The sequence below is a fragment of the Chinchilla lanigera genome, unplaced genomic scaffold (genome assembly GCF_000276665.1).
Source record: "Chinchilla lanigera isolate Chin_1 unplaced genomic scaffold, ChiLan1.0 scaffold00001, whole genome shotgun sequence".
Lineage (NCBI taxonomy): Eukaryota > Metazoa > Chordata > Mammalia > Rodentia > Chinchillidae > Chinchilla > Chinchilla lanigera.
In genome coordinates, this window is record NW_004955402.1 from 11,761,360 (window position 1) to 11,778,108 (window position 16,749).

General features: G+C 44.1%; 1 protein-coding gene across 1 annotated transcript in view; it reads right to left on the reverse strand.

The window, feature by feature from the left end:
• The window catches only part of Ankrd29 (ankyrin repeat domain 29), a gene marked incomplete at its 5' end in the record, with an annotated part of 24,083 nt that extends 9,943 nt beyond the window's left edge, over positions 1-14,140 (reverse strand). The window contains 3 exon segments of the mRNA XM_013504248.1: positions 7,394-7,492; positions 9,945-10,043; positions 14,042-14,140. Of these exon segments, the coding sequence (XP_013359702.1) occupies positions 7,394-7,492; positions 9,945-10,043; positions 14,042-14,140 (297 nt within the window).
• Positions 14,141-16,749: the final 2,609 nt, after the last annotated feature.

Below are 16,749 nucleotides of genomic sequence, written 5' to 3' on the forward strand. Positions count from 1 at the left end.
AAAGTATGGACAACAAAAGCACACAGCGAACCAGGCCTTGTACTGTGTCCTATGCGGGTTTGGGGTCTGCTGCACAGATGGGGTGATGTCTGAGCTGGGACTTGAAGGAGGCCCCAGATTGTGTCTGATGGCAGAGAGAGAAAGGTCATTTTAGGAAGAAGGCAGGTCAAATGCAGCCACAGAGGCTTGGAAGGTGTAGCCTGGCAGGCAGGGCAGCTGCCCAGCTGTTATGGCACAGGGTGTGGGCAGGATTTTCAGGGCTAGAGAAGCAGGATGGGTTCCACAGAGGCCTGAAATGTTGCTGGGTCCATTCTGCTCCCTGTGGAGCTCCACCAGAGGGCAGGCAGGGCTGAGTTTTCAAGGGCTTGCTTGTTTTAGTAAAACTGCAGGTAGAAAAGTGCAGGGATGTCCTGCTGGGAACAATTATTCCTATTATCAATTTGTAACAGCAGTGGGAACACTCAGATCCATTGTCTTAATCAGGGCAGTCACTTCGGGGGAAAACCAGTCACCACTTCCTGGCTGTGAGATGGAGCAAATGCCTCCCAGCTTTGCACCCTCTTATGCAAAAGTATTAGCCCTGAAGAGTATTATTGAATGAGAAAACACATGTAGAGGTGGTTTGCATGAGGACTGGCTGATAGATGCTTAGAAAATGTTAAATGAATCTGAGAATCACTTATCATGAAATACATTAAGCGCTTTAACTGGTACTTTTGCTCACCAAGTACTTCCACCTGCTTTATTTAATTTGTTTCTCCCCATGACTCTGAGATAATTGCCTGAAGAACAGGTAGGGAGAATGATAAAAGGAGATTTGGGGACTACCTGCATACTGCATTATTGGCAATCCTCCAAATCTACTTTCCAGACCCCAGGAATCACGTGGAAGTTAAAACAATATTGTCAAATGAAGTTGTTTATCAACTGATTACCAATTTGTGAGTAGGAGTGGTGTTCCTCTTCTGTACACCTCAATCTGTTTCCCCCGCTCATTATAATGGTCTGTGCCTTCATTTTCATAATGAAAATAATGGAAAATGAATCAATTTACGTCCTCCTGGTAGAGCTTTGGAGAAAATCAGAATGGGAAAAATATATTTAAAAATATTTAAATAAGGTTTTGGATACTTCTGGACAAAAATGGTTTTAAAACAGATGAAACTAACTAAATCACTGTGAGGAGGAAGTTAGGACCTCTACAGCACTTTGCTTTTAAAGGAACTAGAGCATCTAGCTTAAAGATGAGATTCAAGGGGACACAGAGGCTATTACTTACCATCTGTGTGCGTACTAAGTGGAAAGGGATGTAGATTAATGTTGCAGACCAAGGGATAAAAAGAGGACCAATGGATGAAAGCCCCATGGAGACTTGGGGCCAACATAAGGAGGAAACACTGAGAGCTGGCTAGGACTGAGCCGATGAGGTGGTAATGAGTTTCCCAGGGCTGGAGGTGACCAACAGTGGCTGATTGTTACAGAAAGATTATTACAACAAAAGGATGGTTACATAGGGTGACTTCTGCAATTCCTTCCAACTCTCTTATATTCAAGATCCTCTAACATATTCTGTAGGTAGACCACAGCACAAGATGAAGCATATGACATGAACTTTGTTAGAAACTAATCTTATATCGGCTTATTTAGGCTCCTACAGACTTAGAGAAAATAATTAAAACCATCTTTTTTCCATAGCAATGGTCTACTGCCTCAGGCCTGGGTGACCTCCATGTGCCAGTTTTAGGGGCCAGTTCTATCCTAAGTTGGGGGCCCAAGGGATGCAAAGACACTCAGCAGTAGCAGATGGAGTTCAGTCTCAAGACAACTTTTCTACCAGTCTGACCCTGACCCGGAGCCACTGTGTTAGAAAAGAGTCTTGCAGAGATTTAATTACCAGAGCAAGCCCACCGCAGATACCATTATTGTCTTGGTTTTACAGACTAAAAGAACCGAAGTTCCAGCTTGAAGCAGCTAGCGGGAAACTATGCCACCTTCTCCCCTAACCACAGTTGGGGGGATATTACAGACAGTTAAGTCAGGTGGAAATATTGTAGGCAGCGGGACTGTCAGACAGGGCTAGGCTGTTAAGGAAGTGAGTGCAGAAGATAGAGACACACCGAGACTGTAGCTGGAGGTGCAGCTGAAGAAGATTAAGGTCATAAAGGCCAGATCTTCATACTTCCCTCAGGGATGAATGGGAGCTTGAGATTACTGGTATCACTTCTTTGGGATTTCCTATTGTCTCATTAGGGATGGGCCATCCTCTCCCACCAGCCGACACTGAGACTAAGCCTAAAACCACTAAGAGTAAGACTAAGAGTAAAAACAAGACTATAGGTTATCGACCAAGGTTAATTATGCCATCCATATGCCCTTGCTGCCACTGGATCAATACTACCTAAGTGACTGTACTTCTGATCTTATTGGTTGATCATAATTTTGACCCATGTTATACCCTCCTCATGATTTTGCTCTACAAAACTTCCTTTGAGAAGTGGGCTTGTTTGCAGTCCATTTGGGACCCCTTCTGTCTCTCAGGAGCTATCCCCGTTCCTTTTCTCCAATAAATTTTCCTACTCTTAAAAACCAAACCAAGGCCAGGCGTGGTGGCACATATCTGTAATCCCAGCACTCAGGAGGCTGCAGCAGGTGGATCATTGCAAGTTTGAGACCAACCTGGGCCACAAAGTGAGCTCAATGCCAGCCTGCATAGCAAGACCCTGTCTCAAGATGATAAAAAACAAAACAAAACAAAACAAAAAACCCCCAACCCAAACCAAACCTGAGGTACGGGGAAAGTAAACACTGGTGTGAGGTCATGTAGTTAAAACTGGACTACTGTGTCTCACTGCCTCTAGACATCTGTACCCTCCTAAGAGCCAAGCCTCTCCCTTCCCAGAGACTGGCGTCTGGTTCCCTGGCTGCCCCAGACAGTTTTCCCGGGGCTGATGTGCTCTCCAAGTGCCTGAGCCCTGCATCCAGAGCTTCCTCTGGTGTCCAGGCCTGGCTTGTCCTGTGCTTCAGGCTCTCAGACTGCCTCGCCCAGCCTCGGGGCTAACTCCCAGTCAGGACTCTGCTGAGGGTCTACTGAGTGCAGTGGGCCTGAGACAGGGCCCCACCCTCCGCAAGCAGAGCAGCAGGGCCTTCCTGTGGCTGGGGGCTCCTGTCTCCAAACCCTCAGGGTACCGCTATGCCAGTCGGCTGGCTCTTCTTCCTCCCAGTGCCCAGCTCTGGCTCGCTCCTCCAAGCTTGTGACCTGGGAGAGCATTTACTGAGTCCCAGCAACTTCGTGTGCAAATGCACAGCCCCACAACCCAAGGCTTCTGTTCTAGAGGGACTTTACTAGGGGGCCTTTCTGTAGGACTTCGAAGAAGTTTAGCACATGAAGAGGACTGGCTAGACAGCACTGATGATGGGCCAACCCCAGCTCTGGGTAAACACAGCCAGATCTTTGCCACTCCAGGAAATATTGTTTTAACAATAGTTTAATCTCAATGCAGGTGATCCCAGCATTGATGAGGCTGAGGCAGGAGGATTCTCATGAGTTCAAGGCCAGCTGAACTACATGGTGAGGCCCTGACTCAAGAAACAAAAAATAAGAAAAAAATATTGTTTTAATAAAGTAGGTGAACTAAGTTGGGAAAAAGCATGTCAAGGCATTTTGTTGACAGAAAAATCTGACTAAATGGACAGGTAGTGATGGAAAGGTTTGATGAAAGGTTTGATGCAAGGTATAACAGGTAGTGATGGAAAGCTTTACTTGGTGAGGACACAAGGAAAGAAATGAAAATGAGTTTTGACCAAAACTCTTTAACTTCTTAACACAACATGGAATGGAAATCTTTTCAAGTTTCAAGTCAAGAACATCGCTGTTCTGACTGTGGCTTGCTTTGTGATTATGATTCCACAGCACAAAGTACAAAAAAAAGGTCTCCATTAATTCTCCATGACAGAGTTAGGGAGGAAAGCCATCCTACCACCATTCAGATTCTCTGTAGGCTGCATCAAATGTCAGCTGAGTAATTTCAGTGTGACTTTGTTTTTTGTTTGTTTGTTTTGAGACAGGGTCTTACTATGCAGCTCACTTTGTAACCCAGGCTGGTCTCAAACTCCCGACGATCCTCCTGCCTCAGCTTCCCAAGTGCTGGGATTACAGGAGTGTTCCACCACACCTGGCAGTGTGACTTTGTCACTTTGTAAACAGCCTGTCAGAAGAGAATAAAATGGTGGGACCCTATACAATGGGAGTATAAAATTATACATCAGATTCATCGACAAACATTAAGAAATAAAGCCAGGCAAATATCTTTGTCTTTATTTGATGAATTCAAGAATTTTCTGATAACAACTCAATGTGTCGGTGGAGATTTCAGAACAGAAATGGCCCTATTGTGTGCAGGCCACCGTAATGGAAACTTTTAATTATACTTCTTTTTAAAAAACTCCTTATACTTGGAACCAAGTCAGACAGGACTGGTATCACCTTTGTCATTATTTCAATTTTTAAATATTTATGGTATTTGTTTTCTCCAAGCAGATTAAGTCAAGAGAATTTATACTTTCAGAGAAGGCAGGACTTGAACTAGACTGACATGGATAGGTAACAGCCTCTAATTATGAACCCAAGGCAGGTAGCAAAACTGTTTGTTTGTTTGTTTATTTATTTATTTATTGATTATGTCTTTTCAAGACAGGGTCTTGCTATGCAGTTCAGGCTGGCCTTGAGCTCACTTTGTAGCCCAGGTCTCAAACTCACAACGATCCTCTTGCCTCAGCCTCCCGAGTGCTGGGATTACAGGTATACTGTTTATGATTTGAGAGCACAATCATGTGGGTGTACTCTGTGAAAAGGAAAGATTCCATTACTTCCCCCGCTCAAGCAGTTCTTATTTTATAAAAGAACATTTTCCCTTAATAGCAGTCTTTGTAGAGCTGGACTCTTAGATTCACACCAACCACAATAAAACAGGTGTGGTGGTGCATGTGCTTAATCCTAGCACTCTAGGAGAATGAGGCAGGAGGATCACAAGTTCCAGCCCCGTGTGGCAATTTAGTGAGAATTTGTCTGGAAAAAAGAAAGGGCTGAGATGTGAGATGTAGCTCAGTGCAAAGGCCCTGGGTTCTATCCCCAGGCTGAGGGAAAAAGAAAGTCATCTTAGGAAGGGAGAGCCATTCAGTCCTTAACCAGGTTCTCTTCACCCGCAGATCAGCCACCCTCTGACTAGGTTTTCCTCACCCTTGAGGAATGAGCACAGCTGCACTGTGCGGTGATTACCCCTGCAATACAAGCTTATTCTTGGCTTTTTGGGTTTAGTGTCACCACATGAGTTAAGTTAGCATCAAATGGACACTATCTATGCAACATTTGAAACAGCGTCTCTTATATCAACTTTGGGTTTTTTGCTTTGTTTTTTTTTGGTGGTACTGGGGATTCACCTGAGGGTCTCACTCACACTAGGCAGCTGCTCTACCACTGAGCTTTGTCCCCTGAACTTTCATTTTGACACAAGGTCTTAAGTTGCCCAGACTGGACTCAAAACTTGCAAGCCCCTAGCTCAGCCTCCTGAGCAGCTGGAATTATAGGCATGTCCCGCTATTCCTGAAGTATGTGTGTGCTTTAGCAAATAATACCGTAAGCGTATGAATAATATCTGTTTTACAAACAGATTGGTCAAAGTGTCAGTAATTACTTTGGAAGGATGTACTGGTAAAGACTTGATAAGCTTGGCGATATCTCATGTCTAAGTTTATAGTGGTATACTTGATGTGGCCTCAAAATAAAATTTGTAAGCAGCCGCTTCCTTTCATTAATTTTGGCAAAATGAAGCCTCTGATTCATAATTAATAATTTCAAAATAAGGACTGACAAGAAAATACTAAACTCCTAGCCCCAAATGTCAGCTTTGGCGGGCTGATGGCGCAACATCCCCTAAACTTCTTCCTCTTCCAAGAGTATTTCTGCGGCCGTCTAAAACTAAGAAGACCTCTAAAATCCTAATGACATAGTCTTATATTCATAGCAGTGCCTGGCACATGATAAATGCTCAGGAGATACTGACTGAACATTGAATAAAACAATTTTCAAAACTTTGGGAGCTTGAAGAAATTGTCAGGCTCATCCTGCCCAGCGCCCTAATTCTCAGATAAAGTCCAAGAGAGATTGATTTGCCTGTTCAAAACCACACAGCAAGTTACTGATACAAGCGCTGGATCTAGAACTTCACATCCCTGACCTCCAACCTACCACACAATGGCCCTCTCCTCTTCCCGCCCCTCTCCCTTCTCCTCTCCTCTTCTTTCCATCTCTCTTTCTGCATTTGGGATTGGACCCAGGTCCTTCACATTGAGCTATATCGCCAGCATTTTAGAAGTTGTTGTTTCTTTCCTTCTTGTTTTGTTTGAGAGAGGGTATCTCTAAGGCACTAAGTTGCCCAATCTGGGCTCAAACTTGTGATTCTCCTGCCTCAGCCTCCCTGAGTGCTGGGATTTCAGGTGTGTGCCACCACTCCCAGCTCCAAAGGCTCTTTCTCTCCTCAGGTTTCTTCTGAGTTTAGGCTTCTGAAGACCGAAGAAGCCTGTGGCCAAGAGTTCAGACAACATGAAGGTTTCCATAGCTGTTCATTACGTAAACCTCTGATTAATTATCTGATCAGTTACAGTGGAAACCTGCCTGGGAGGCATCCCTAGTAAGAAATCAGCTTGACTTTTCCCTAAAAGAACTATCTTTACAGTACTGTTGCTTTGATCTGAAATGTTTTGTTCAAAAGTAATACTTGGGGAGAAGTAATTCCTATGTACAAACAACTGACTTTACTGCCTTATGTTCGGAGGGCTCTTGATCCTTCCTAAAGCACTGCCTGTGTTATCTTGTTTCTTTCAGTCCCAGCTAATTGATCTGCAGGCTGTTGGGAAAGGAGGTCTCAATACACAGCGCCACAATAGTGTGAGCTGAGGTGCAGAACCCACTCACAATGCCAAGGGCGTGGGCTCCTGCTTGGTTTGGTGGCAGAGGTGGTGGAGGAGGTAAGGTAGCAGATCAGCCGGGGCCTGGGCAGGGCCCAGGCTTCTATTTACCTCTGTCCCAGGTTGGCCAACACTCATCACTTCAGTGAGCCATAATTTATTTGAACAGGAGGTGGCAGAATGTGTATGTGACCTCAGACACCAAATACTCAAGATTCAACACCGTGACATCAGCTTGCTTCGTAGCCTTTCTGGGGACTCCGAAGCACAGAACAAGACAAACTGTTCAAAGATTAACTTTCAATGGCAGAGGCCAAAGGGTTTGAGGATGCTGGAGCTGCCGGTTATCTTAGGTATGCGCTGCTAGAGGCCCCCAGCCCGCCCAGCCTCATGCTCCCCTTCTCAGGCAGGGCTCACCGGCGCACATTACCTGCCTTGGCTGGTTGACTTTTGCTCCTGAAGACAACAATAATCGGATGACATCCAAGTAACCTCCTTGGGCGGCTAGGAAGAGGGCAGTGGCTCCATCCTGGGAGGTACAAATTAAGTGTTTGAAAATCATGTATCATATTTATTTTAAAATAAACTAAAAATGTAGGTTCTAATATAACTTTCCATTTTCATCCCTGCTTAGGTTTCTATCCTTTTGTCAACTGAGAGCTAAGTTTTAGGTATGAAAGCCAAATACCTCAAACCTGTTTTGTGTGTTTTTATGAAGAAGGGGCACAGTGTCCTCTCACTTGGATCTTCTCTCCCCTTTTGTCTTTCATGCTGTCTTACCCACATCTCCCAGGGTGCAGTGCTGCCAAGTAGCAAAGGCGTGATGGGCTGGGGGGCGTGGCTCAGTGGAAGGGCACTTGCCTAACCTGTACCACGCTGGGTTCAATCCCCAGCACCACAGAAAGAAAAAAATTACACATAGAAAAAAGGTGGCATGATGTGATTAGAAAAACTGTCCTAGGAAGAATCTCCAAGAAGTCTCTCTCTGTAGCCACCAACAATATCTAGAAACACAAAAGGGAAATCCTGCACGAAGCCAAAGAAGCGCTCCAGCTGTCTTGAGTTTTCCCTTTTAATGGGGTCTGCGTCTTCTGAGCAGTTTTCTCTCGCAAACACGTCATTGGGCAATTGCAGCTGAGGGCACTCATTCTCCCGGACGCTCACTTTATCCAAAAGCACAGCAAGCGTCACGGTTCCTAGACTGTGGTAGAAAACTCGAGCAGGGTCCAGTGGAAAACACCCACTGACTACTGTACCTCCCCTGGGCAGCACCAGCCACAAGGAAAACACCATGCCCTGCACATCCAAGCAGGCTTGTCAGGTGGAGGCGCTGGGTGTCAGATGCACTGCCAGACTGAACACAAGGCAATAATAAACAAATCTTACTCAGCCTGTGTGGATTTTTAAGCAGATGCTTGATACGGGGGTGAAGCTTCCAGCTGCTCCTCAATGTGTTGCCCCCAAAAGTCTCACGTGCCGTTGGCAGCTGCTAACTCTCAGGAATTTTGGAAACAGACTATCGTTGCACTGGATTTTTCACTGCATTGTAAGCTTCAGTTGCTAGAAATGTTCGGGAACCCTTGACCCCTGTCTCCACCCCTCCATATTTCAATTGTTCTTAGCAGAAATATTTCACCTAGCTGGGTTAGGGTAAGGGTCTTAAAGTAAAATGGAAGTTATGGTGCATGAAATTTCTTGAATCATCTTATAAAAGAGAGGAATTCATGGTGGGGAGGGGTTCCCCCAAATTCTATATTTCTAAGATTATGGGTCACCCCAAGAGCTTTCTGGGAGAATATTATGAGTACAGATTCCATACCCACACTTCATTTGGATTGCTAATTATTAATAGTCATGGTATAAAAATCACAGCTAACTTTGCTTTTGCAAAGACTTGGGCTCTTCCTATTCAAGCTACACAAATATACACTAGTGTCCACACTTGTATACACTTTAGCTATATATAGCCAAAGAAATAGCCAGACCTTGACTTGTATTTCTTAGGCTTGGCCACATGTCAGAATGACCTGTTGCTCAAGCTGTGACCATAGAGATTCCAGCTTGGTTACCTGAAAACTATTCGGAGCTCCCCAGATCCTTCTAAAGGGGAGCCAGAGTTGAGAATCACTCCTTGAGATTATTATCAAGTCAGTCATTCTGTGGGTATCGCTGCAGACTCAAAGAGGTTGTGGATTTTGCAGTTCTGAGGCTAAGATCAGTTGCTATGCACTTCAAAGAGCCTGTGATTTGTCAGAGCTAACTAGGTAACCTCTGGAAAAGGTATTTGAATGGAACCGCTCACTCCTACACAGCTCATCACCGGGCTGTGAAAACATAGTGCCCCAGGCATGGGGCTAAATATCTAGTTGTAGGACAGCCTAAAATGAGATTCCTAGATAATTAGAAGTAGAAATTCTTCCCCTTCTTTCCATGAAACTCTGTCAAGGTAGTTCATCTCTCTATTTTAAAATTTTCCTACAAATTGGAATGACATTTGCCTTAAATCCCATAGAATTACAGTGACAATTAAAAGAGCCCTTGAGTGACGTGCTAAGTGCCAATTAGCTGCAAAGAGACCCATATTAGCTGTGGAAGCCTTTCAAAGGTCTACACTACAGTGTACATGCATTTCAGTCTTCAGCTGGTTGTTATGGTTTGTGTCTGAACGTCCCCCCAGAGCCTTATGCAGTCATGGGGCGGGCTTCTAGACTTTATGATTGATCCATGGTCCAGTGTTGGGATTATGGATGTGAGTGCTATACCTGCACTGGGGCAGATAATTTGCATGCAATGTAAGGGAAGGAAAGCGGCTGCTTGCTGCCTAGTGTCCTGTAGTGTATTTTTCAAGCTGGCATTTCCAGCTGCTATGTGTGATGAGAATGTCAGGCAGAGACTTCTTGGAGATTCTTTCTAGGGCAGTTCTTCTAACCACATCACAGGAAGGAGAGACTATCCCGAATGTCCCCGGGAAACACACTCACGTAAAGTTGGTCATGGATGTTGGCTCCATGCTTCAGCAAGGTCTCCACCACCTGCCTGTGCCCGTACTGACTGGCAGCCAGCAGGGCAGTGCCCCCATCCTGTGGACATGAAAGTATAAATGTGTTGGAGGCAGTGCAGGCGCGTGTTTCCCAAGCAGATGCTCCTCATAGAGATAGATCTTTGGAAGAGAACTTTCCCATAGATCACAACAAACAACTTTCTTCCTTTTATACATTTTACTTTATAATCGTATCGGGTGTTTTTCTTTTCTTTTGTTTTCTTTTTTTTTTTTTTTTTTTGAGACTGGGTCTGTCTATGTAGTTCAGGCTGGCCTTGAACCCACTAGGTAGGTCAGGGTGGCCCTGAACTTGTAGCAATCTTCCTGCCTCAGCCCCCCAAGTGCTGGGATTACAGGTGTGTGCCACCATGCCAGGCTTCCAGAGCAGGGTTCATTTTAAGGACATGGTTATGTTTTATACTTCAATGACACACTACAGATATATTACAGTTATTTCACCAAGTTGTTGTGATTAATTCAGAAATTTTGCATACCAAATGCAAATCATCCATTTGCCTCTGGAGGGGAAACATAAAACAGAAGGTCTATACGAGTCTTATCAGTTCCCACTTGGCTTCTCCCATGGCTTCTGGCCAGACACCCTCTTGACAAACACTGGCTCCTTCCCCTGGTGCCAAGGAGATGTAACGCATTGAGTCTCAGGTGCTTCTGTGGGGTAACGCTCTGAGGCCACTGCTTCCATTAGGAGACAGCAGGTAATGACAGCACATTCCTTGTGCCTCTCTCTGTCCTACTTATCATCTCTCTCTCTCACCATGTGTTAATTTGTCCAGGTCTCTTTTAAAGTTCGGGCCCTAACATCAAGTAGGGCATTGTAAAGTCAGTGTGCTCTGATATGGAGCAGGCTCTCTCTCTTCAATCCACTCTACTTCATCTCTGCAGCCTAAAAATTAGCTCTTACCAACCACATCACACTACTGGATCACGGACTTTGTGGTCAATGAGAACCATTAATCCTTTTATGCCCAGTGCTCCAGCTTTGGAACAGCACCTAACGATTGAACGCAATACAGATTTTTTTTTTTTTCAAATTATTGTTCCTTGACCTTTTCTAGGTAAAATATATGAATTTCATGCAAACTCTCAAAAAAGTGCAACCTTTGGCATACATGAATTAATGGTCTCTCTCAGGTGTTACAGGGCATTATCTTCCCCCATCTAAGATGGGTGAGTTGTTTGGTTCTGCGGATGTTTAAACTAATTACAAATAATTCAAGAACATTAAATCTGGCTCAAAATAATGAATCATAGATATGACGGTATGTTTTCTATATTCAGGAATAGTGTGTTTGCTCAAGAGCACTCTACATGCAGAGGGTCTGATTCAGGAGATAAGGAATTAGCCCCAGAAATCGGCCTCTGACCAGGCATGTGGGTGACTGCAGTAAGCAGGCGGCAAGTGGCCTCACCAATGACAACACTGCTGTAAGAGCTCCGGTGTTCCCAGCACAGGGGAAGGTGGGGGACAGGCAGGAAAGTTAAAGGGCCTCAGGGAGGTTTCTGACAAATAAAGAGGTAAGCCCCTGCTAGTGAGAGTAGCTAGGAAAAACAAAGGGAGAGGGCTGAGAAGAAGGCCTGGTCTACTTCTGGCGGGGCTCCATGCCCCCCCTCTTCACCTCCAATAAGCACAAAAAGAAACAAAGGAGGGGAAGGGGGGCTATATTATTTAAAAAACCCTCAGTATATAAAATATGCACTAACACCTAGGCTTTACCTATGCTAAACATAAGTACATACATATTTTGTTATTTTCTCACCAGATTAGTACACTAAAATGTACATATATCTCTTTTTGCTCACTCATCCTTAAATATGGGGCTCTGTGGTAAATCTCATCAGATGAGCTCCTGGAGAACAAAGAGACCAACGAGGGGTTTATCCAAAAATCTATATACAGATGATGGAAGGGGCGTGGCCAAAGCAGGGGTCTCACAGCTCAAAACAGCCACCCAAGTTCCAACAACTCTCAAGGAAGAGAGTCCCTCTCTCACCATGTAGGAAAAGGGGCTGAGAATGAAGACCTCTTCTCCCGCATCTGTCCCCCGAGCTCCAGCTCTGGACTCCCACCTTCTTCCAAGGTAGCTATCTACCTCCTTATTTCTCTCCCTTTTTCCAATGTTGTGACTTTCTTTCTCCATTTCCTTTCCCTTTCCAATAGAGTGATTTTGTTTTTCCTTCTGAACTCATATCTCTAATTCTTATCTCAATAAAAACCTACACTCATGAGACCTAAGAATCACCAAGTGACATCCTAGGTGACACACAGCTGGAGAAAACCCCAGCAAGGAATGGGCCAGCTAGCGGGGAAAGGTGTTGAGCTGGGCCTTGAAGGGCGGGAGAGGAGAGGAGAGGGAGGAGTGGAGGACAGAAGGCTGAGCCTCACGGTGCATCAAGCAATTGCGTACGAGCAGCAACGGGCACCACTGAGTCTGAGTTCCTCTTGTCAATTTTCCTAGCTCTTTAACTAAAGAGGTAAGAGAATTGTAAAAGTAATTAAGATAGGGGAATATCTTTCATCTTTAAAAATACAATTTTAGATTGTAAGTTTTATAGATGTAATCATAAAGAGAGGAACTGTTGAAATAAAGTCCATTTGATGACAGGATAGTATTAAAACTCATGGTCTCGCAATACTCTTCTTGCCATGGAAAGCTCTTAGGCACCTGCCGCTGACCTCATGGAAATGTGCGGCCTTGCTCCTCTTGGGCCTTGTGTTCTGTGAGTTTCCAGGATGGAAAACCCGGCTTCTGTACAAAGGCTCTAAGCTGCTATTAACTTGTTAAGCAAGAAGACTGAAGCAGCCGGACAGCAACACAAGATTGAGTTGATTTAGTTGAGAACTTAAGTTCATGAAGTTTTCTATTTTTACATGCATCATTTTATATAATAAATATTTTTAAATAGAAAATACGAACATAAAATATATTTTGTATTACTGTATATCATAATCTATATTTGGAAGCCTGCACACTGTCCAGCAGCAAGGTTTAGAAAAGACAGAAACCCTGTATGAAATTCAGACTTACTTAATAGTTAGCATTTTAACAGAAAAAAAAAACCTACTGGAAAGTCCCTTCCTATCTAAGTACCACATACAATGGATAAGAAAACCTAAAAGTTTCCAACTGGACAAATTTTTCAGAACTCTTGTTTTATGATTAGTCCAGAGATAACCTGATGATTACAAAACTCTTAGGGTAGTTCACCTTCTCCTACTACAAAATATCATGTAAAGTGATTATGAACACAAAGTTGATCTTTATGCAGTCCTGGTTCTCTTCTCTGTGTGTCAAAAATGAAGTGGGAATGGTGGTGCATGGCTATAATCCCAGTTACTCAGGAGGCTGAAGCAATTGGTCTAGAAAAAAAATTCGAAAGAGCTGTGGATGTAGCTCAGCACTAGAGTGCTTGCCTGGCATGCATGAGGCCCTGAGTTCAGTCTTCAGCACCACAAAAAGAAACAGAAAGAAAGAAAATCAACAACTTCCTTAAAGAAAGGACCATAATACCGTGGCCAGCTATATAAACTGTAATTATGTATTATATCTTTCAGTAAGGGTATCTCATAAAAACAAGCTGCCTGCCAAACCACCATCTCTAGAAAACTCTTGGATTCCCCAATTCTGATTATTGTACTGAGATTAGTCTTCAAATAGAACAAAGCACATGGGAACAGCAGAAGATGCATGCCAGCAGAAGTCAGGGAGCCACCCGCCATTGTACCTTTCTTGCTTGTAAAATTTAGTGTCCCAGTGTAGAAAGCAACCAGCGCGAGAGTCTAAGAAATTCCCCATGAAATTCTTCAGTTTTGTGTCCAAAACAAAAAGGTAACATTTGTAATGGAATCCCTAGGGCTCTCCTGAACCATCTCAGGTAACCTTGTGAAACCTATTTCCTTTGACTTGAGAATCTTGTCAAACGGGAAGCATAACTTTGTACCACAGATGGGGAGAAAGCTGGTAGCTGTGGCTGCTGAAATTCTCCCAACAGGGTATAGAATCAAGAAGGTTCTCTTACCTTGGTCCTGCATTCTGTGGATGCTCCAAATCCAAAGAGAAATCTCACAACGTCATTATGGCCTTGCTGGGCAGCGAAGAACAGGGCGGTCGTACCTGACTGGGGGAGACAGAGAGGCTAGCTTTAAGACACTTAGCTCAAGTACACTTGGTTTATACGTTTTCAAAGAATCCAGAAACAGTAGCCTAGGAAGGAGCTGCATCGAACTGATTCAGTTCCGGGGTCAGTGAAGTGACAAGGTGAAGGGAAACTTTATGCTTGGTGAAGTAGGATGAACAGTGGTGCCTTAAAGATGAGGCCTTACTTCCTGGGCTGAACATCAGGATTCTGAGTTGATCTTTGGGTGCCTGGGTGGGGCCTAAATCCAATGACTAATGTCCTTATAAGATGAGGCAGAAGCCTCATTCACAACAGCTGGAACATAGCAGCAATGGAAATGTCCATCTGTGGAGGAATAGATAAGCAGAATGAAGACTACCAATGATTTAGCTTACAAAGGACATAAATTCTGACATATGTGACCACACAGATGAACCTGAAGATGTGCTATGTGGAGTAAGCCTGTCACAAAATACGGTAGTTTTCTGCTCTGGTATTTCAAGTGGTAAAAGTCACAGAACCAGAAAGTACAGTGATGGTTGTTAAGGGCTGGGGAGAGGAGAATGGGGAATTCCTGTTTAATGGGTGTAGACTCTCCATTTTACAAACTGAACAGAGTGGTGATGGTTACACAGTATTGTGAATGCCAGTGCACTATATATGTGTACTTTACCACAACAAAAAATAATAATAGTAATATTTGACACAAAGAACAGGCAATATGACCACACAGGCAGCGGCTAGAGTGCTGTGGCCATAACCAAGGAATGTTGCAGCCACCTGAAGATGGGAGCAGTGGAGGGGGAGTGTGGCCCTGCCCACACACTGGGTTCGGCCTTTTAGGATCCAGTTCCATTATAAAATAAATTCCTGTTTATTTTAAGCCACACAGTTTGTGGTAGTCTGTTACAGCAACCATAGGAAACTAGTATATTTGGCATAATGTTCAGAAAACAGTGGTATTCATTAGCATAGGGAAGAATTTTGTTTTCAAAACTTAGTAGAAAGAGTAGAAAGCTATCAATGTAAACATGAACTTGAGCTGTTGTGTGCCTATAATCCTGGCACTCTGGGAGGGTGAGGCAGGAGGATTGCAAGTTTGAACTCAGCTTGGGCAATTTAGGAGGCCCTGTCCCAAAGTAAAATGTGAAGAAGTGCTAAGGATGCACGTCAGTGTGAAGGCTCCGGGTGTAATCCCCAGTACCACAAAAAACAAGCAAATCTAAACAATTCACCCACAAACTTCTCCAGCTGGAGCTCACCATGAAAATGTTCTCAAAGTATTTCTCCAAATTGGGCTTATTAACAACTTCCTAATGGCCGGGCGTGGTGGCACATGCGTGTAATGCCAGCAGTAGGGAGGCTGAGGCAGGAGGATCCTTGTGATTCCGAGACCAGCCTGGGCTACAAAGTGAGCTCAAGGCCAGCCTGAACTGTATAGTGAGACCCTGTCTCAAAAAGACAAAAATAAAATAAAATAAAATAAAAATAAATAAATAGATTAAATTAAATTAAAAATAAAACAACTTCCTGCTTCCACATTTTCAATGTCATGATATTTGGAGACATGACTTTTAGCATCCTTGATTCCAAGTCACTTTCATAAGCAAGCACCCCTACCTCCAAGACTGGTGCCCAAACCACTGTGCCACATGAGCAGAATCACCATCCCATGCTTGTGAGCAATAAACGTTCTCCTACAAAGATGTTCTCTTCCATACATTGAAGCCAAAATGACCCTTTTCTAGGCACAATGAAAAGAAAACCTTCTTCCCACAGCTCACCCGGAACTGTGCAGGGAGAGGCTCTGACTCAAGAGCGAGAGGCTGAGGCAAGAAGGTCCAATGGGTTGCACTGACCACGCTAAGGCTTGTTCCTAAGTGTCTGTGTTGAGGGGGAGGCAGTCTGCCCCACACTGCAGCAGAACAGCTAACACCTTCTCACGCATAACCCTCCATCATTCTGTGCCCCTGCAGGAAGAGGTGGCATGACCATGCACAAAGCCTTTCTGCCTGTCATGAGAAATGGCGTTCCCCCTGGCTCCCACAGACATGCATAAATCTGTCTAGATGAAGAAACCCTGGGCAGAACAGGGAAACTGTCACCTAAGTATTTTATTTTAATTATTTTTTGGTACCTGGATTCAAACTTGGGACCTTGTGCTTGCCAGGCAGGCACTGTGCCACTGAGCTATGTCCCTAGCCCTAGATACTCAGTTTTAGAGACTAACAGGAGAGTTGTTCCTTGGTGGAAAGAAAGGAATTACTTTTCAAAAAACTTCATGATTTGTTTGAGCCAATTTTGGGATTATGTACTATCAACCATTATGCACATGAATACAGCAATCTGTAGACAACAGAATATAGACTTCAGTCTGGAATATGAATAAAAGTCTTCAGTGCATGTACTTTACTGTTGAAATCCAGGGTTTCCTGCCAACTGCATCTCCAAAGCCTGTGCCTGGGAGTTACAATCGACACTTGTTAGGGCTTGTTTCTAGATGTCGCCCCAAAGCCTCACGCGGTCATAAGTGGGGCTTTTTCAGAGGTGGCTGGATCTACAGTGTGTGATGCTGGAATTGATTCACGCTGCGATGCTAAACTCAAGGG